This window comes from Neolamprologus brichardi, chromosome 7 (assembly GCF_056152115.1).
Source record: "Neolamprologus brichardi isolate AB-2024 chromosome 7, ASM5615211v1, whole genome shotgun sequence".
Taxonomy (NCBI): Eukaryota; Metazoa; Chordata; class Actinopteri; order Cichliformes; family Cichlidae; genus Neolamprologus; species Neolamprologus brichardi.
The window spans coordinates 46,943,247-46,963,830 of NC_142110.1; the positions used below are offsets into that span (position 1 = coordinate 46,943,247).

The following is a 20,584-nucleotide window of genomic DNA, read 5'->3' on the forward strand; positions in this document are numbered from 1 at the left end:
GCTGTCTAATTCATCCAGATTTGCTTTCAGCCTTTTCTAATATGAATAAATATATTTCTACAGTCAAATAATGCACAAAGTAAGCACTTTAATGCATAAAAGTCTCCCGAATGCTGTGAAGTCTTGTGAAGTGAAGTATTTGAAGCATAAATGTGACGATTAGAATAATATTTTCACAATATACGATTCCGTTAATTATTTAAAACAACTGTATAGTCCTATAGCGTGTCAAAACCGTTTCTTTTGATTGACAGCTAAACCGAGCAATGGTCACGAGCCATGCAACCCAGCGGACCAATGGGAGTGAAGGTGACGGTTCAGTGGGCTGGGTTTAGAGCAACGATGGCCGCCGCCAGCAGCAGCAGTCTCTACAGTGGCTCCAAATTACTGCTCGGTTTTACATGCAAAGGGAAGAAAATGCCTTTGAAATTTCGCTGGACAATCGCTTTTCTGGTTGTTACTCTAAGCCGGTGTTTTGCCGACGATGACCACGAAATGGAGGAGTTCCTGAAGCGGGAGCATTCCCTTTCCAAGCCTTACCAAGGTACCTGTGGTACAGGAGGGGGACGCGGGCTGAGGGGCGAGGACAGATATTTCCAGAATAATGTACTCACTCATGAACTCGTGCACGCACTAGCCGCTTTTCTAGGATGAAATCACTCTATTTCTCACGCAACTCGTCTAGTGGCATTGTCATACTCGCTTTATATTTTGTGCTTTCTTATCTTTCATGCACGTGTCCCCCTCCCACTCACTGACAAAGCACTTTGATCTCAGGCTCAGTGAGATGTGTTTTGCTGTCATTATAATGGGTGCTGATTGTTTTACCAGGTGTGGGCTCCTCAAGCTCCTCCCACTGGGAGCTGATGGGCGATGCCATGGTAACCACCGAGCAGGTGCGCCTGACACCTGACATGCAGAGCAGACAGGGGGCGATATGGAGCCGCATTGTGAGTAAAGGCTGCACTGTGTACAAGTTTGCATACTCCCAGTATACTGCATGAGCAGCAAGTCTGGTGACTGAGTTATTTCCTTGACTTAACTGCTTTAGGTGTTTAAAAAAAAAGTTACAATCACTTTTCATCATCTAACTTGATGCTAAGTGTCGGATGCAGTGGTGTAAAACACGCTCTCTGGAATGGATTCTCTGTCTGGTAATCCGATGGTAATCCGAGTCTGGGTTTGGCTGTTTCCAGGAGAACGGTGATTGTCGGACTGTATTGGGCCAGGTATAAAGGTTGGTGGAGGGGCAATTATGGTGTGGGGTTGTTTTTCAGGAGTTATTTCCAGTGAAAGGAACTCTTAATGCTTCATCATACCAATCCATTTTGAACTATATCATGCTCCCAGCTTTGTGGGAACGTGACTGCACACCAGTGGATAAAGCGAGGTCCATGAAGACGAACGAGTGTGGTCTGGATGAACTTGACTGGCCTGCGCAGAGTGCAAAAATCAGTGTCTGAGCTCACAAATGAGCTTCTGGACGAATGACCAGAAATTCCCATAAACACTCCTAAACCTTGTAGAAAACCTTCACAGAAGAGTAAAGGCTGTTAAAGCTGCAACAGCTGGGCCAAAATCATATTAAACCCCTATGGATTAAAAATGGGATGCCACCCAAGTTCGTATGTGTGTGAAGACAGACGACCCAATACCTTTGGCAATATATTGTGTCGTTTCAGCTGTACTTGTAACAGCAGGTTCAAATAAAAAAGAGAGGAGCTACCTCTGTATTTACATTTACAGTAAGAGCCAGAGACACAAGCTGCAGATGGAGAGGTGAGGGTTAGTTTGAAATCCTGCAGGATAATTTCCACTGTGTTGCCTGATGAAGTTAAACAGACTCGTGCACTCTGTTTCCTGTTTATAAGGTTTACTTAGCCACAGCAACACAGGCTAACACCCCATCCCTGCAGTAAATCCTGATTATTACTACAGTAAATAAGCAAGATATACTAGGGTTAGAAATGAGAGATGTGTGAGAGCTAATGATTGTCATGCTGTCATGCCAATATGCAGATCCATACTTTGTGGTGAAGTAAGGGAGCATCCAAAAGTACCCAGTCATGAAAATGTTTTGCTAGATTTCTCTAAAGCAGGGATGTCAAACTCATTTTACACCAGAGGCCACCTACAGTGCACTGTGATCTTAAGTGGGCCGGACTAGTAAAAATCCCTATATCTCGCTATAAGAAAAAGAAGTGTAATTTCAACAACCGCTCTCACGTATTACTATTATTATTTTATTGTGAAGACATTGTAAAAACATTCATTTCTGTTGTCTATTCTGTTATTTAATTGTTTTTCTCTTACTTGTGTGTAGTATGAAAGACTTTGGGTGCAGTTGTCATCAGCTGTAAAATTTACGAAAATACAGTTAAATGTATGCCCTCCTTTACATTTTCCAAAGAGTGGGCCAGATTGGAGTCATTGCTGGGCCAATTCTGACCCGTGGGCCTTATGTTTCACACCCCTGCTCCATAGTAAAGCACAAATGTTTCTTCCACTTTCAGTAGTTGCTGCAAGAAACATTGAAGGTTTAGACCTATAGTTATTGTACAAATGCATGCTGTGACTGTGTGGTCGTGATAAGAGCTGCTGTACACTGATAACCACAGCCTGTCTTCAGTGGGCGAGGCTTTACTACGTTTTCAGTTTAAGTTGTTTTGTTCTGGAACTGTTTTGACTTTAAAAAATGGGCTTTTGACATTGTTATGCTCAGTCACAATATGATGGTAATATTTGGTTTTAACAATTGGTTAGATGTGGTTCATTACAGTAAGAAGCTTCAGTCGCTGGCTTTTGCTTTCAACAAAGGCTTGCCTGCTTGTCCACTATCATCTTTACTGTAACCTTGCTGATTTTATCTCACACTGGTAAACAAACATCCTCACCGTCTGCTGCTTGTGACTGTGGTTGGGTTAAAAACCTCATGCATCTACCTCAATCTTAGTAGACTCACTAAAATGATGAAGTCTGCTTCTATTTTCCTTTCCTCTTAGCTTAATCTCAACCCATCCTTAAGTGTTGTCCAGTGTTATGCAGTCACCTCACCTACACGTAATAAAGCTCTAAATCAAATGTAGCAGGCAATGAAACATTATTTACTCAAAAGGAAACCAGACTGTGGAACAGGACTAGGCCTACCAATGACTTTTAACTTATACTTCTGTAGCTTATTGGACTTGTTGTGTTTTAGCCCTGCCATCTGAAGGACTGGGAGGTGCAGGTGCACTTTAAAATTCACGGGCAAGGAAAGAAGAACCTGAACGGTGACGGGTTGGCCATTTGGTACACGAAGGAACGCATGCAGAAAGGTAAGCACTACAGGATGCAGGGCTCTAGAGTGCGACCAATTTGGTCGCAAATGCGACCAAATTTTTCAGTGGTGCGACTAAAAATAAATATTTGGTCGCACCTGTGCGACCAACTGTTTGGGTAACAAAAAAAAAAAATCTCTGCAACTCTCCGTGTGGTCAACAACAGACACACATTATGCCCCTATCGTGGACTAAACCAATCAGAGATAGTCAGGGGCGGGACCTCTCTGATTGGCCGTGGTCCAGTTGAAAGTGCAGGTGGAAGAGAGAGGTGAGTAGCTTGAATAAAGCGATATAAATTCATTAACGGATTCCACACAAAGACGTGAACACAGAGCGGACCCGACGCATCAGAATCAGCTTTGTCTTTCTCGGCTTTCTCACCCGACGGCCCAAACACGGACACACTGTCGGAGCTTAGCGATTCTGATGCGTCGGGTCCGCGCTGTGTTTACGTCTTTTTTGCGCTGATTCTGAGCTGCAGGTTTTGTCTCTCTCCAACCAAAATTCGCCAGCAGCAAAAGAAGCAGCAAACTACGCTTCACATTTGATCAATGTCAACATGAATTCCCTCTGACTTTTGCTGTTTTACTTCCACCACGATAAAAATCACACTTCATGCACAGCTCTCTCTCTCTCTGCGTACTTCAGGAACAGTTTCCCGTCTCAAATCTGTTTTCTGCATTATTCATTCGCTTATTACCCACCAGTCTACCGTTGTTTACAGCGCTGTCTTTTTCTTTTTTCACTTAAATGACCTCGGACAAGAAAGCCTAATTTCTGCTGTTCAATACTGAAGAAATTTAAACTTCTTAAAATTATGCAAAATTGCAGAATATTGCAGAATATTTTTAAGGTTATCTGCTATAAAAAGCCAGACCAGGAAAATCTCCTTCATGTTTTTCTGTGTTTTATTCTCAGTTACTTTCACACAAAGGCATCTGCTGTGATGTTCACAATTCTGATGAAGTCTCATGTGTATCAGTACTGATAAATGATCAGAATTATAATATTTCTGACTGTCTGAGGCTAAATTGAATCAAATCAGGAATCCTTTCGAACCGGAATCGAATGGATTATAGAAATCAGTGATGATACCCAGCCCTAGTGAGCAGCCTAGGCCTGAGAGAAGTGGATGTAGCTGTGGGTAATAAGAAAAGATGAAAAGAACGATTGATAACTTTTTTGTTAAGTTAAGGCCTGATCCTTCTGAAATTCATAGCCAGTGCTCTGACACGGTGCCATCAATCTTTGAATGCTGAAAAAGCACAGTGTATCCAGGAAACACTGCCCAAGTGTCCCCTCTCCCCACTGCCTTTCAGCAGCAGACAGCAGCAAACAGGTCGTCAGAGGAGCCAAGATGATGATTAAGTTTAACATTTTCTACAATATTGACAAAACACTTTAAGCACAAGTTTGTTAGTTAATAATTTAGAAATGAATATTGTCTGTATGGACTTTTCCCCCAAAGAAAGTGCACGTGTAAAACTGCGGTGTTAAGCGATGCGGTTGAAAAATTTGAGTGCGCCTAACTTTTGTGCCAGTACGCCTAAATTTTTAAAGTTAGGCGTACCGGTGCGCCCATGTCAAAAAGTTCGGGATGGGATGGGATGTAATTTAAACCTAACCATGGTGCTAAATAAACTACAAGAACTAGTGTTTATATGTTACCAGCACTGTCTTTAAATCCTTTTCCAGGGCCTGTTTTTGGAAATAAGGACAACTTCACCGGCTTGGGCGTTTTTGTGGACACATACCCCAATGAGGAGAAACACATAGAGGTACGCTGCTGTGGTTCTGATTACTGTGTGGGTGCACTGTGGGATTAACAGTTTATGTAAAAGGGGCTGTATTTTTCTTCTTTTGTGCACACAATTGGATACAGGCGCAGAAGAAGAGATACACTCCTCGCACACAGGTAACCAGTGTTTTTAACATCTGACCCTCTCCCTATGATCCAGCCTCCACTTTCATTTAACCCTTTTTCTCCCCTCCCCCCGTGGTTTGTTTGTGGTTACAGCTGGGTCATACTTAATAAAATGTTATGAAATAACACAAAACAATCACATAATAGAAAGTGAGCCTGCATGTCCTAATTGTTCTCCATTTTATTATTTCTTCTTCTCCTTTAGCCCTTTTTCTTTTTCCCAGCTTGCTGCTGTCACTGTAGACATACTAATGTGGATTCACTCTTGTTAAAATGCCCTGTTCCCTCTCTGCTTTTCCTCCTGTGACCACAAGAGGATCTTCCCCTTCGTCCTGGCAATGGTGGGGAATGGCACCATCAGCTACGACCACGAGCGGGATGGCCGGCCCACAGAGCTGGGTGGCTGCAACGCCATGGTGCGCAACCTCAAGCACGATACCTTCCTCTTCATCCGATACGTCCGCCGCAGGCTCACGGTGAGAGACACAGCCTTTGAATCATTTTGGCGTGCAGGAAAAATCAGCTTGTATCATATAAGTTGTTTCTAAGTGGTGAACCTTAGAAGTTAATGGAAATGTGTCGCCCAGGTGATGATAGATATCGACGGGCAGCATGAATGGAGGGACTGCCTGGACCTACCCGGCGTGCGGTTGCCACAAGGCTATTATTTTGGCGCTTCAGCAATCACTGGAGATCTCTCAGGTAAACAAGTGCAGAGTAATGCAATGGCTGGTTTTAGCTTTATCTTTATTTTTTAAAACTGTTGTGTGCGTTAGAGGCCATGTGTGGCGTTGAGCCAACTGCAAGACGCAGAAACAATGGAATGAAGTGACATTGAGCCGTTATTTAAGCTAGTACAAAATAAAGGAAAAACATAGGGAGAGACAGACAGAAAAAACTCAGTGAACCAATGACACTCTGAGAATAATGGATTCAAAAAAGAGACGGAAACACAAAAAAACAGAGACCACAGAGGAGGTTAACGGATGCAGTGAAGGCCGACATGCAGAGGGTTGGTGTGTGAGGAGAGGATGGTAGAGATGGAGACAGATCTGCTGTGGTGAACTGTAAAGGGAGAAGCTGGAAAAAGAAGTTTAAATGTGAAAATCCACTTCTCCAAAGAATTAGGGAAACATTTAATCATCACAGTCTAACACCAAGTAGCAGACCTGTCAGTTCTCACGCCACCATCATGCAGACAAGAGTATATTTTGTAAAACTGTAGTAAAAATGAGATTAGGAAACGTAAAAATATGAAGAAAAAAGAAACTAGATGCTGTTTATTGTCGTTATCTGGCCTTGTGTAACAGGACACTCTACATAGATATTAAAACTCTAAATTATGGCCTCAGGGCTGTGAATATTTAGCGCTGCGAGCTGGGATTTTAACCTTTAAGTCAGCAGTTCAATAATGATCTCACCATCGATTCACAATGCCAGCTTCACTTGAGCTGAATTACAGTGCAAGACGATTCCTAGAACTCCATATTAGCTTCTAATCTCTGGGTTTCTGTTTAACTTTTTCACATTTCCATTTGCTGATTCTTACTTAATAGATAACCATGATATCATTTCTATGAAACTCTACCAACTGACGGTGCTGCGGAGCAAAAAGGAAGAAGAGGAGGAGGAAGAAGACGTGATAACCATACCCAGTGTAGACAACATGGAGCTCATCAGATGTGAGATGACACAGTCACGCATCACTTAGTGGAGTTTCCATCAGAGGGTGTGCTTTTCGCTCACTGCTGTGCTCTCTTTCAGTGGGTCAGAGCGATGCGGGGATGAGCGGAATAGCCATTTTCTTCACCGTGCTCTTCTCCATGCTGGGGTGCATCTTCCTCATTGTTATCGGCCTGGTGGTGTACAGCCACTGGAATGAGAACAGACGCAAGCGCTTCTACTGAGGACAACAACAAAGCAGACGCCGATTGTAAAAGCTATTGTGGTCCGCGGACACAACTGCACTGAAAGTGAGACGCTGCTGTCAGCCGGCACTGGTTTGTTTTTGTTTTGTTTTTTTAAAATCCCAAGGACAACTCAGTTTGACAGGAAGTGGAGTGGATGTATTCCCTGCTACACAAAAAGCCATATTCCAACTTTGCCATCAGTAGCCATGAACCAATAGGAGGATCTCAATTCACACTTTGTCCCCCCGCCCCGCCCCGCCCCGCCCCCCCGGTTGACGTGCACCAACTCGGCCTTACCATCTCCACCTCTGTACCTGATACAAAGCAGATGTGCAGCACCGTCACTGACTTCTCATGAGCAGCTATTTTTTTGTGTTTTGGTACTGTTTGCTGGATTTGGAGGATATTTTTTTCACTGGTTTTCACATCACTGATGTTGATTTTGCAGCTTTAAGAAATCTACTTAAGTAAGCTGATGTGTTCCTGCTTGCAAGTCCATTAACTACCTGCAGTACAAGGCGCTAACCAAATTAGCAAAAGCCACTGATCCGCTTCTTTGCATTAGAAAAGCCTCTCAGTTTATACTGTGCTGTATTATGTGCTCTATATTCTTATTGTTGTTTTAGCATGCATGGCGTTTGTGTGGGTTAGTCTGTGATCTGCTTTGTTAAACATCATGTGTGAGCTTTTAGCCGTTCGATCTACACATAGCATGTGTCAATGGCAGCGATCGGTGTGTTTCAGGGAAATTATCAATTTAAGTCAGTTGCTTTGTCAAAATGTTTATTTATATTTCATACCTTTACCCTAGTCTGTGTGTGCATTTAAAAAAATGTTTTTTTATTTTCACTACTGTTTATGTTTGTTTATGTTTATGTTTGTTTTATTTTATAAGAAGATGGTTCTTTCAGCCACTTCTCTGTTTCTATTTAGCACGTCACACCCTTCCTGACACCACACTCTCATTTACACCACACGTCATCATATCTCTTAGGTGGTGCTTTTTATTTATTGTGCAGTCTTTGGAAACTTCATTTGTTTCTGTAACCCAGCGGTCCCCAACCTTTTTTGCGCCACGGACCGGTTTATGCCCGACAATATTTTCACGGACTGGCCTTTAAGGTGTCGCGGATAAATACAACAAAATAAAACTAGCACCGGTACCGAAAAAAAGAAGATTTATTCATAACACACGTGAAAAGACCCAAGAAAACTGAGTTAACGATAAAAACGATAACAAAATAACGCTGAAAACCGATAAAACCCCTGAAAACTATACATTTCACACCTGAGCCTCAACTCTCGCGGCCCGGTACCAAATGACTCACGGACCGGTACCGGTCCGAGGCCCGGGGGTTGAGGACCGCTGCTGTAACCACTTTATCCACCGCACTACCTTATTTATGTTTTTTAAATTGTTTTTTATGAAACTGTGCCTCATGTATGCAGTCAGTGACTTAGGATTTACAATAAATTTAGCAGTTTTTATCTTGCTTCTGTGTCTTGAAGTGTTTGATGTATTTAATGTCATGGAGGGTAGTGAGCACTGTTACGATGGCTCACTGCATTTTAAGGTTTTTACACATTTATGAGTAGAGCCCTACTATTGTCATTGTTTACGGCTATGCCACCCTGAACACGCCCAATCTCAGAAGCTAAATGATAAATGAAGTGGTTCTTGTATAGTGCTTTCTAAGAGCTTTCTATCTAACATTCACACTCCAATGGATGCATCAGAGAGCAGGATACCCAAGGATACTTTGGGACGTGGCACAATTTTCCAGTGTTAGCAGATGACTCGCTGTACCTCCCCAACCAGATTTAGGCCTGGTTTGTACTCTGATGGGAGACTGCCTGGGAGTACCAGGTGCGGTAAGCTTGGGGTGGCTCAGGAGTGTGTCATCAAGTGTGAATGTTAGATAGAAAGCTCTTAGGTCTAGAAAAAGTTCTTATGTGAATGAGGCAAGTTGTATAAAGTGCTTGGAGTGCTCGAGTAAAAAAGCACTATAAAAGAGCCCACCCTTTTACCGTACTATTTACATATGTCTTTAGCTGGGCCACAGAAAACCAATTTTTCCTTTTTTTCTATTTTATTTCTGACTGTAGGAGGGTTTCTTTACACACCATTATTCTCCAGGTATCTAAAAATCAAGGATCATAAACCTTAATGACTACAGACCCAATGTTCTGACCTCTGTAGTTATAAAGAGTGCCTTTTGCTGTCATATCTCCCTGACCCCATCTCAGACCCCCTGTAGTTTGCCTATAAAGCCAGCATGCTGGTAGATGATCTCAACGAGTATGCAGTTAACATGGCACTGCACTTTATTCTCCAGCACCTGAACTCTACAGGAACTTTTTCCAGGTTACTTCATGGACTATTTCCACTTCCAACACCGTCATGCAGGACAAGCCGTCCCAGTTGAATGTACCTGCAGCTGCATCGCTGACTTCCTGCCTGACAGGAGGTAGAAGCATGTGAAACTGCCAGACATATGATGGGCTCTCCGTCTGTCAGCACTGGTTCCCCTTAAGGCTTAATATGGTGATCTGTTGTAAATACAACAACCTGGAGCTTAGTGCTGTCAAAACAGTGGAGATGATTGTGGATTACTACCAGCGCCTACAGACTTCATCTCTCTATATCGCTGCCCAGTTGACAGTGAAATCTTTTCACTTCCTGGGAACCGCCATCTGCCAGAATTTAATGCAGGAGCTAAAAATCAGCTTCCTCATCAAGAATGCACAGCAGAAGATGCACTACAAACGCCAGGGACTAAGGAAGGCTGCAGCGTGTTATCAGTTTTGCCAAAAAGGTGACTGGCTACAATCTGCCTTCTCTATAGAGCTATACACCACCAGGACGCTGAGATGGGTCAAAGTTTATGTCTGTTTAAGTTTATTCCTCCTCATGACACCGATCAATGCAAAAAACTTGAAAGGCATGTTGCTACGGTAAGGGTTACTTTCCAATTCTGAGCTCTGGTATAGAAACTGTATTGACTTTAGTTCATAGTGATTCAGCTATAATTTAATATATAATTTCAAAGTCTGTTCTAAATGATAGAACATCATATCATCAGTGGGGAGGTCTGATGCCTTAATGTGACTGGGGTTCGTTGGCACATGTCGGGATGTCAATTTGGTTGCTAATTTGTGAACTGAATTCATTTCAATGAATCAGTTTCATTCATGAACATACAATTCAGCATTTAGAAACTTTGTGAAACATTTAAAATGATCTTGAAGGTGTCAAAATGGAAATAAATGACTGAAGAAAAATGGCAGACAGGACAGACACCAGCACAGTTTATGCTACAGCAGGCAGGCAAATGAGGACTTCAACATACCATTCAATACACTAAGCAAATACAGCCAGAGGATCAGACGGGAAGAGCATACACACACTCACACCACCCTTATACAAATGATTTGGTTAAAATATGCATAAACTGTGTTGAATACTTGCCTGTTCTCTGGTTCTGGTATGAATTAAATACGTAACTTTTGCATTTTCAGTGTGCCAACCCTGTGGTAGGGAACAGACTTTAATCATGATTACAATTATTTCAGCAATCATGTGTGAATATGAGCTTTATATATCGTTCAAGATTTCAGTTGGTACTCGTTTGACTATTTTAACTTTAAAGAGTCACAAGTGTGCCAGCTAAACCCTGTTTTCCCAGTGTTTGAGGCTGGCTGTGCGTTACCCTAACAGCTAAATGACATTCATCAATAATTTAGACTGAATGCCTGAGGTGCATTAACTCAACCATGTGATCATCCTCCAAATCAATATGTGGGTACAAGAGGGGACGGGGAACCTTTTGTAGCCTTTCAGGTTTGATTGATCCCGAGGAAAACGGGATTCTGCAAAAAGGACAAACTCAAAGTCGATCAGCAGTCCGCCAATGTTTGTTTTATTAAAAAAATAAAATACAAATGATGACCCAAAGAGTACACAGCAGACTTCTTACAAAACCAAAGCATTTTTTGTCTGTCAGTCAGTGCTTATTGTTTTTCTATGTTACTTATTTTGGCTTTTTTTCTTTTCTTTTTAAGTTATTAGGAAAACAATGTAGAAAGAGTCAAGTTGCTTTTTTTTAAATAGATGCCTTCCCTCTCAAAAGTGGATGATTCCCATTTTGGCAAAAAAAAACAACAAAACAAAACAGAAAAGACAAATGACACAGATCAAAGACATGTGCCTCCCATCTGTTTGGTATAATCTATGTTTGAGAAAAAAAATAGTACAGTTCACAGGTTTGATGGACACAATCACACTGAAATGTTTTCAGTACAGTGTTGAGGGCTCAGCAAAGTATTACTAATAATGGCTGGTCTGATCCACGCTGACTGTGTTCCATATTGAGGTCTTTCATGTGTATGATATAGATAAAAAAAACTGTGGTTCTGTATTAACTGGGGATTAAAGGCAATGTTTACATATTTAGCCTGTAATTTCATGAAGATGGAGAATAAAAAGTTGAGGGACAAAAAAGTGTCAAACAGACCAAATAATAATAATAATAATAATAATAATATAATCAACTCTTTCAGCATACTCAACTAAACGTGTTTTATCTGTAAGTTTGTAGCAGAAGTGTTAGTGGTTGAAGGAAGCAGAGAGAAAAAGCCAAAAAAATAAGAGGGGAAATGGTATATATATATTCATATATATATACATATATATATATATATATTTAAAAACTAGAATGGCATTTTAACTCAAGCCCCTCAATAGACACTCCCCACATCACTGTAGTAGCATTACAAGTATTTTTCTTTCTTTTTAAACAGTTTTTCTTAAACAAATAGATAAAACACAGACCAACCGAAGTAGATTACAGTATAGTGCAGTGCCACAAGTACTGAGAGTTATATTGCTTGTACTGGTGCCCACAAACAAAACGACAGAGAGACTGTAAAACAGGGGCGGAGGGGTCGCAGCATATAACAGTAAGTTCATGTTTTTGCATAGCCTAGATCAGTATGTTTCACAGAGATACGTGATGCAGACAAGAAATATCAAGACAGTAATAAAAGCGAAACAGTTGCTTTGGCTTTATGAGACTCGTGGGTGAAAAACGTGTCGATTTCAAACTACAGCGCTGCTCGCTAGAGGTAACCCTGAGAGTACGAAACAGTGATGAGCCGTGAAGCGCGAGAATGGCGAAGGCTTTGGTACGTTTACTCTGTCGACAAGCTGAGGAGCAGTGCAGCTGAGAATAAAACGAGCAGCTACAGTGTTGGCTACACTTTCTGTTATCGAGACGCAGCCTGGTGGAGGTTGGTGGAGTTGCAGCCCATAAATGGCCGACGGAGCAAAACATGCCGCTGCTTTGGGGGGGCGGAGGAGTGTGTGTGTGGGGGTGGGGATCGGTCGGTTACGCTGCATCACGGATCTCTGTTGAGGTCGACAAAACAAGAAGGCAAAGTTAAAGCCTATAAAACAAACATATGTGGTCGTATACAATCAGCTATTAAGAGAAATACGAGCTCCACTGCAACATCACAAGACAGCCAAGTCCAAACGGTGATCATGCGACTCGCTTCTGACCGCGTTCAGGTAGTGGATCTCGGCATCTGTGGCTTTTAAAGAACAACGCAGAACAGATGAATCGCTCGATGAAATGGGTGGACTTGACCAATATAGCCCTTACTCTCAGTAAACATGTGAAAACCAGGGAGGCATAGCAGTTGTTTGGCAATGGGGAAAACCATGAACCTCCAGTTCACTCCTGCACAGAAGAAACCGCTATTCCCTTATTCATTCCCCACCCTCCCACCACCCACCTGCCCTGCTCTGTTATTACCCTAAATATGTATACAAATAAGAAAAGATCCACCTTAGCAACAAACAAAACTCTTCTGGAGTCAGTTTTTGTCCTTCAAATGGAAAACAAGCCATAGAAAACAAGAACGAGGACATTTTCTACTCTTCTCATGCTTTCAACTGAGTATATTTCACTAAATAAACCAACAGCCACCTCAAAGAGAGGAGAAAAAAAAGCTAAAACAGACTGAGCACAAACTACATGGTCTGAACATACTCCATCAGTGCCACAGCTAACTACACACAGATTTTAAAGTCACTACAACCGCCCCTCCGGTAACAACGCTGTACAGAACAGTTCAAATCTTGTGGCTTTTTAATGTTTACCCACCACATCCTTTTCTAAGACACAAGCACACTTTTCTCAGAAATGTATATTCTAGCTACAGCAACCATGCTTCAAAAACAAATGTTACCACAGGGGGGAAAAAACCCTGACTATTAGTCTACTTTAATAAGGCAGTATCACATCTGCTTCCGCACAAAGAGGTTATAATTTATATTTTACTGTGCAGCTCCTTAATCAAGACATTTGCTCTGTATAAATGCACCAAGGCAGCTCGAGGTGTGTTGGCAAACAAAATGTCTATTATCATTTATGCTAATGGGTGTGCAGCCATGCTCACAGTGTGACTGCTCCTCTGATAAGGTCGCTGTCGTGTTAGTATGGCTTCATGTTAAAGCACCAGCTCGACCGCACAGCACACAGACTGCGAACCTCTAACTAATCTTGTATAACGCCATCACAGCAAGTTTAAAGACGCCCGTTTACATGAATATGAAATTTCAGGCAGCTGTGCATTCACATATTTTCATTCTGCTCTCAAACGCCTGACGCAGTGGCCCACTTGTTTTCGTTTTTTTTTAGCATGCACAGCCACAACCAGAAGAGGCTTCTGCTAGCTGGGGGGAAATAACAAAACTGATTCATGAGCCACAGAGCTGCCTAAAATTACATATTTGTGCACAGAACTCAAGTGTTGTGTTCTGCTAACAGGGCCAACAATGTTCAGTTCAAATGTGTCCTTGTCAGAGTTCATTCAGCACTGAAAATAAAGAAGCATTCAAAGCCGCATAAATATAACCAGCAAGCTTGAAATGCTAGCCTTTGTTCCCCGCTTTGCCAGATGGAAATGTCTTCTAACTCTATGGTATTTAAAGGAAAAATCAAAACACATGTGAAGATTGTGAAGCAACATCAGACAGACAGAGTGCATGTGAACTATTGTTACCCTTGGTGAAATCATCTAGAACAGAGAGTACTGCACCGAGACGTTTACTGGTGATAAAGGCCAAATGGAAGCAGGACTTGGTGAGTGCGTGTGTGAAGCAGACTGACTGACCTGAGTCTCTACACTGTGTCCTTTTGGACACGTGCTATCAGAGCAGACAAAAAGTTATTCACCGTTGTTCCAAAATAAACTCTCAATGAAATATTTACTAACTTATCAGTTACTGCTCATCTTGCACAGACAAGAATATCTAAATCTGACTACAACCGGTTTGACTGGCTATGTTCTAAACAAAAACTGCACGGTGTGCGGCGCAAGCAGCATGTAGTCAATCACAATAGATTTGGCTGCTGTACCAACACCGAATTGACTGCAGAGGACAGCCTGCATCCATCTCAACCTGCTAATGCACCGGGCCCTCTGCTGCCAATGGAATATACCACTGCAAATCCCCTCACACTGCCAAGAGTTACAGGGGCCAGATAGAGAGCCAAGGCAGCCTGAGCTAACAAGCTATCAGCACGACATGGCTCACACGGTCAAAACAACACTAACATATTCGATCCAGACAGCTAATGTTAAACCTCAGTCCCTTTCTTTCCCCCAACATCGGTGCTCAAACTTGTGCAGTCATTATTACTGCAACAAAATAATAAGCAAAGCAAGTAGCACAAGTACTAGGAAATCCTAAAACGCTACTTTCGGCCGTCCCCTTATTCACAAGGGGGTCGCCACAGGCGGGTAGCTCCTCATGTTTGATTTAGCTGATGATTTCTTTCTGACAGAAACCCAAAAGAGATCCACATCTCCTCCCAGGATACAAATGAGCTCATATATAAACACATATAAACCATGCCTCATGCAAAACACCAGTGCTTTTAATAGTAACCTCACCTCAGTCTTTTCAACCAGGCAACACAGCACTTTGAAAGAAACACACAGACACACATCTCAATGTTTCCCTACTGCACTGAAACACCCAAGCACTACAACCGCTACTACGACGCACTCCAGCAGCCCCTGTTTGGAGCTTTGTTGCAATTAAAAGTGACACCTGTGGCATTTACTGAAGCACAGCTGGCTACGAAATGAAAACCGCATTCTTTTATATGAACATCCAAACGACGTACTGAGCACGGCAATACAGAGCCACCGCAAGGCTTTTTTATTAAGTAATAAGTTTGGTGGCATCACTACTATGGATTTAATGCAATCTACAACCAGAGTGAGATTACATGCACACAATCCATAAACCGCTGAAATGCTGAGTATCCCAAATGTCATGGTGACTGTTGGTGACATGGCCGAGGAGACTGCACAAAGGGTGAGGAGAAAGTCGTCTAAAAAGGGGGGTTCGTGTGCCATTCAGCATCCTAAGAATGAACTAAACTCTTTGCTCTTCCACCAGTGAGTGTACGGCCTTCCTTGCTCGAGTCCCAAAGTTTTCACACCAGATGCTGGTGATCATGACCTCAGACGTGACATCACTACGCAGCTGTGCCCTGGATTTCACAGCAGAGGCCGCAGTCTTGCACACACAGAGCTTTGGGGAAAATGAAAGATAATCTGTTGTTGATTTCATCCAGTCTCATCCTACAGTTTCAAAATGTTTGCTGCTGCTTCCTCTGCTTAGTTGTAGCTTGGGTGGGGGTGGGGGTGGGGAATACGAGAGGAATGCAGCTGACTGCGTTGATACGCTCCTGAATAATCGCCTCCACCGGAGATAAAATGTCAGACAGGAGGGATGGTTGGAGATGTTTTGACCAAGGCCTGAAATATGACAGCAGGGCTAAAGGACAGTCACAATGACGTCAATTCTGGTTCACAATCAACTGCTGTCTTCTAACCACCCAATAACTTTCTCATGGTTAGTACTAAATAAAAACACCTAATGGGGCTACAACACATGATTGCTTGCTCCCCAATTAGAAAAGCAAAGAAAAAAAAATTGTCCACACATTATAATAATTTTTCCTAATCTGGAGCTATTACGGATTATTTATCATTATCATCATCACCTAGATGTCATGTCTAAGTTAGTTAGTTTAGAGAATTAAAACACAAGACGGTCTCCCTGTGGTTGTGGAAGCTGCACCAGTTGGCTGGTTGGTTACGCTGTGGATCACACCACGTGGTCTCCATTGCTGGTGCTAGTCTGGCTAGGCAGCTCTGAGGCATGCTCCTTCTGTCTTAAGGTTTGCTGTTGGGGGGCGGAGCAGCAGTCCCTCCCGGCGACCTTACACATACGCTGCTCCTCTTCGCTTTCCTCCTCAAGCCCTGAGCCTTCGTCTACGTCAAGCTGGCAAACGCACACCTCAATCCCTGAGTCGCCGGTTACGTGCCGACGCCGAGTCACAAGCTCCTCGTCCTCCTCTGCCGCCTCTACATTCTCCTCTGCCGCACACTGTACTTGGATTGGGAGCGACACCGCCTCCTGGTCTGATGACGAACTGGAGGCCTGACAGTCCACCCTCGGCTCATCCTCGGCGAGGGGTTGTGGCACAGAAGAAGCATCCGGCTGGTTCACTTGTGGAACGACTACAGGGATACACTCAGGAGGATTTTCAGAGTAAGGAGGAGGAGGTGTCGGAGGGTGGCCAACTACCTCTTCATAGTCAGGAAGCTTGCAGTCATTCCAAAATCCTGAAAGTGAGCAGATACAGAAGCTTCAGCTTTGAACCATCATTATAATCAACTAACTTCAACTTTAATCTGCTAACTGGTAATCATAAACTTGTCAGGAAACACTCACTACAAAACCAAATCTATCAAACTGTTGATTAGACAGGAAAAAAGTTCACTCTCAGTCACTTTTGGGTCTAAACTAACAACCCAAAAAGCACACACTGTGATGCACACTCTGACTCCTTTTTAAGGCTTTCACCTTATATAAATGTGGATCCCACGAATCTATGAATTTACACAGAAATAGTTTCTTATTGTGCCGACACTTATCTGAAGTGAAAAGCAACTACACTACATGTTGCCAGGGTCCCTGTGCAAGTGAGTCACTGTCTAAGTATGCACACAGTTAGAGTTGTGTTCACATTCTTGATATAAAGTCAAGCATGTTTGGAGTGGGCTTCTGGTAAGTGTACACCTTATCCAGCTCCTATTTGTGATATCAGTGGACATATCATGTTCAAGCTGAGGTACAGTGATCGCTGACATTAGAGTGGCATCTCTGCTGTGGCTCGGCCAGCTTCAGACCATAACTATGTAATACACGCTTTGTATAACAAGATTAGCATGATCACCTTCTCCAATTCTAAGATCATGACTTTGAGAAAAAGGCAGCTGCTTAATCTGTTAGGAGGAGGGGAGAACATGGAGTATTATGTTTTAGGGATAAAGATTCCAAGATGTGCTGCTGCCCCATGGACATATGTGTGGTAGAGAGCAGAGTTCAATGTACCACCTATGAATACAGAGTTTGAGCAGTGCCCAGAGAAGCTGCAAATATTAAGCCTGTGAGATTTTCATGACTCTGAGAATAGCTAAATATCAGCGCTGGGATGAATTAGAGGTTCACAAACAACATCAGGTTGCAAAACCATAGAAACCTAGACGACTATGTTCAGCACGAGGAGGAAAACTACTCACTTAAATTGAGAGGTGGAGGTGAAATAAAGGAGCTGGAGGCTCCTTGGTAGGCCATGAGGCTGATCTCCCGCTGGCGCTGCTCCTGCTGAAGACGCATTTTAACCCTCCGGTGTCGATAGGCACAACAGCAGCTCAGCATGATGATTAAGGTCCATACCAACCAGAACCCTGTGAGAAGGGACAAACTCAAAAGTCATTTCTCCAATGAGGGGATGTGGGGCACACAGGAATAGCTCCCTTATAAGCCTTTTGGAGTTTTTTAAATGTTTTTTTGTTTGTTTATTTTCCTGCAGTGTAGGACTTCAGAGGTGAAGGAAATAATTTTGCAACAGCTTCAAATACATGGTGGAAAATTCATCACTGCTGATGGTGGTGTCTAAGAAGATAAAACAGAGTTGACAAGAGTCTCTTTTCTGAGTTTAACCAGTTAGCACTGAGCTTTGCCTAGATATTTTTAGGGAGCTACCCTAAAATGAGTACTTATAACTCTTTTTCACTAGTCAACTCAACTCTATTCAGTCTTTAGGGTTTTCCACTAGGTGGTAGTAACTGGTATGAGGCTCTTTTTTAGCCAGGGTCCCGAGCAATCTGAATGGATCCAAAAATGTGATTTCAACAGCCTGCATGTCAGTTGGATAGTAAATGGTGTGACTCGATGAATCAAAACAGCAAAAATGCTGGGTTTCAAATGGCTACTCATAAACCAACACCGTGGTCCCAGAGTCTGAAAACTCAATCATAATGGAAAACGAACAAAACCGAGCAGAGTTGCGTTGTATCGAGCGGAGTAGGTACTAGCTATTTGTCTTCCTCAGTGAACCCAAAAGAGACCTTTCAGGTGAGGTTCCTGCTAGAAGAACAGGCACCAAAGCTGCAGTATGACAAAAGTCACAGCCTGATTCTAAACATCTCCACATTTACGATATCAAGCACACCTAAAACATCCACAACAATTAAACATTGTCTTTCTGCACTTAAAATAAATCAGGACATTTTTTTCAGTCACAGGCTTATTTCCCTTTTACTTCTCAGTTCACGTAGGTTCATTTCAACACTACATGAAAACTAAATACATTTAACAGCGAAAGTAAAGCCAACTCCAAAAGTTAAGCAGAGTCTGAAGAATTATACATACATATATTTATCGATCTATCTATATATCACACATGGTGCTATGTATCTGAATTAAATGATGAAATGAATGAATAATCAGAAAATAGTAATTATACTTACACCAGAGTTCATAGTAGTAAGTGCAGCATTCTGTTTCACCACAGCAGTACCCCATCTCACAGCGGTACTGCTCATTGTTTACCCCAAAACAGAACTCCTTCCCCTTAAATACACAAAGGTAAACAAAGCAAAGGCTTCAGTCAACAATCAATTGCACAAGTTAACAAGAATATGCACAGCAAACTCTTGAGCAAATGCCCTGTTTCTAGGATTTCTGTTTAACCTGACTCACTCACATTTCTGTGCCAGTTTTCTGTCCTTCGTGTAACCTATATTTAGACATTTGAAAGTACACGCCACTTAAATGCACCCCCTTTATTCTGAATGCCATTGTCAGAGCAGCAGATATAGTGGTAATAGTAAAGTAATAACAATATACGTTATGTACATACATCATTTTCCTTTACGTTACAAAGTCTAACCAATTCAAAGCATTTCAGATAAGACATAAGGAAAAGCTGAGGCTATAAAGACAACAACTGTTAATCATGAAGAAATAAGATTATGATAAGAGAAACCTTTACAATAGCAATACAGCAAAATAATACAGATAACACCAGAAATGTAAAATAAACTCGAGGATGGGCTGGTTGGTTTGTGACAGTAAGACGTCTGGCTACGTCTAATTTCGCTTTCATTTTCATGGTAAACTGTAAGAAAATAATACCATTGGGCTATCAAAAACTAGGCCGAAAAGCATTTATAAATAAATATATTCACAGCAAATTGCTTAAAAGCTTTAAAAAGTTCAAATCGTTTCAGTTTGTTTGGTCGACATTTAAAATAGCGACTCTGTAAGGGAAGCCAGGCACAAACTGCGGCTGGCTGGCTGCCCCGTCTGTGCTGCTAAAATCAACAACTATGAATAAATACGTCCATTTGCCGGGTATCAGTTAGCAGCGGCTAATGTTAATCTCTACAACCTCGACCCAAACTGAGAAACAGACAAAATTAAATATTTCTCTCAAGCTCCCCCAGCTTCACCAACCCTCAAAACAATTTACTGTCGAAATTTTATCGAAAAACTTTTACTAACTGACGTCATCCCCAGCAATACAGTCGCGAGCCGTGCCCAGTTTCCTTTGTGAAGGAGACAAAAAGGCTCGACAGAAAGCGGCCTTCACCCAGCCCACGAGCAGCGGCCTCGCCTTTAAGCATCCGCCGACCTCGCGAGCTCGAACGGAGGCTTACCTGCACAAGATAGGTCCCGGTGCAAAGAAGACCAACAATGGATCCCAGTGCTTTCTGTGCCATCTTTCTGGGTTGTCGGCCGTTGTCACGACGGGAATCATATATCAGTCCGTCGAAGTGACGACTTGTTGCGGTGACAGCAGTCGGCTGTAGCTAGTAACGGTTCAACCTCTAGGACATGTTTTTGTTGTTCTCAATCTGAGGTACCGCGCTGGTACTGAGGCGAAAAGGTGCGCAGCCTTGGACACCAGGGGGCGCTGTGTGTGCGGAACAGAGCCCGTCGCGGTGCAAGAGAAAGCATATGACTTCACAGAATGCGGGTTCAAGTTCAC

At 42.5% G+C, this 20,584-nt stretch overlaps 2 protein-coding genes across 3 annotated transcripts; one reads left to right on the forward strand and one right to left on the reverse strand.

Moving 5' to 3' along the window:
• Positions 1 to 297: 297 nt before the first annotated feature.
• Positions 298 to 8,024, forward strand: lman2la (lectin, mannose-binding 2-like a). 2 transcript variants are annotated; one of them, XM_006788938.3, is made up of 9 exons: positions 298 to 544; positions 832 to 950; positions 3,200 to 3,317; positions 5,019 to 5,101; positions 5,206 to 5,238; positions 5,562 to 5,723; positions 5,835 to 5,949; positions 6,804 to 6,929; positions 7,012 to 8,024. In XM_006788938.3, exons 1-9 carry the CDS (start codon positions 298 to 300, stop codon positions 7,152 to 7,154), a joined length of 1,146 nt encoding a protein of 381 aa, XP_006789001.2. In that variant the 3' UTR covers positions 7,155 to 8,024. The 2 variants fall into 2 exon arrangements, with proteins under 2 accessions (XP_006789001.2, XP_006789000.3); XM_006788937.3 differs by lacking the exon at positions 5,206 to 5,238 and having other exon boundaries at positions 336 to 544.
• Positions 8,025 to 11,056: 3,032 nt separating this feature from the next.
• On the reverse strand, positions 11,057 to 20,497 carry wbp1 (WW domain binding protein 1). The gene is made up of 4 exons (XM_006788936.3): positions 20,253 to 20,497; positions 19,062 to 19,164; positions 17,829 to 17,996; positions 11,057 to 16,868 (listed from the first exon to the last, which is right to left on the reverse strand). The coding sequence occupies exons 1-4, from the start codon at positions 20,313 to 20,315 to the stop codon at positions 16,348 to 16,350; spliced, it is 855 nt and encodes a 284-aa protein (XP_006788999.2). The 5' UTR covers positions 20,316 to 20,497; the 3' UTR covers positions 11,057 to 16,347.
• Between the last annotated feature and the right edge of the window lie 87 nt (positions 20,498 to 20,584).

What these genes read in the sequence shown, in the direction of transcription:
- lman2la (XM_006788938.3), top strand. Translation starts at nt 298, where the DNA reads ATGGGAGTGAAGGTGACGGTTCAGTGGGCTGGGTTTAGAGCAACGATG. An exon ending in GGGCGATATGGAGCCGCATT is followed by an intron (nt 951 to 3,199) that starts GTGAGTAAAGGC and finishes GTTGTGTTTTAG; the next exon opens with CCCTGCCATCTGAAGGACTG. An exon ending in CAACATGGAGCTCATCAGAT is followed by an intron (nt 6,930 to 7,011) that starts GTGAGATGACAC and finishes GCTCTCTTTCAG; the next exon opens with TGGGTCAGAGCGATGCGGGG.
- wbp1 (XM_006788936.3), bottom strand. Translation starts at nt 20,315, where the DNA reads ATGGCACAGAAAGCACTGGGATCCATTGTTGGTCTTCTTTGCACCGGG. An exon ending in TTACTACTATGAACTCTGGT is followed by an intron (nt 17,997 to 19,061) that starts GTAAGTATAATT and finishes CCCTTCTCACAG; the next exon opens with GGTTCTGGTTGGTATGGACC. An exon ending in ACCTCCACCTCTCAATTTAA is followed by an intron (nt 16,869 to 17,828) that starts GTGAGTAGTTTT and finishes GCTCACTTTCAG; the next exon opens with GATTTTGGAATGACTGCAAG.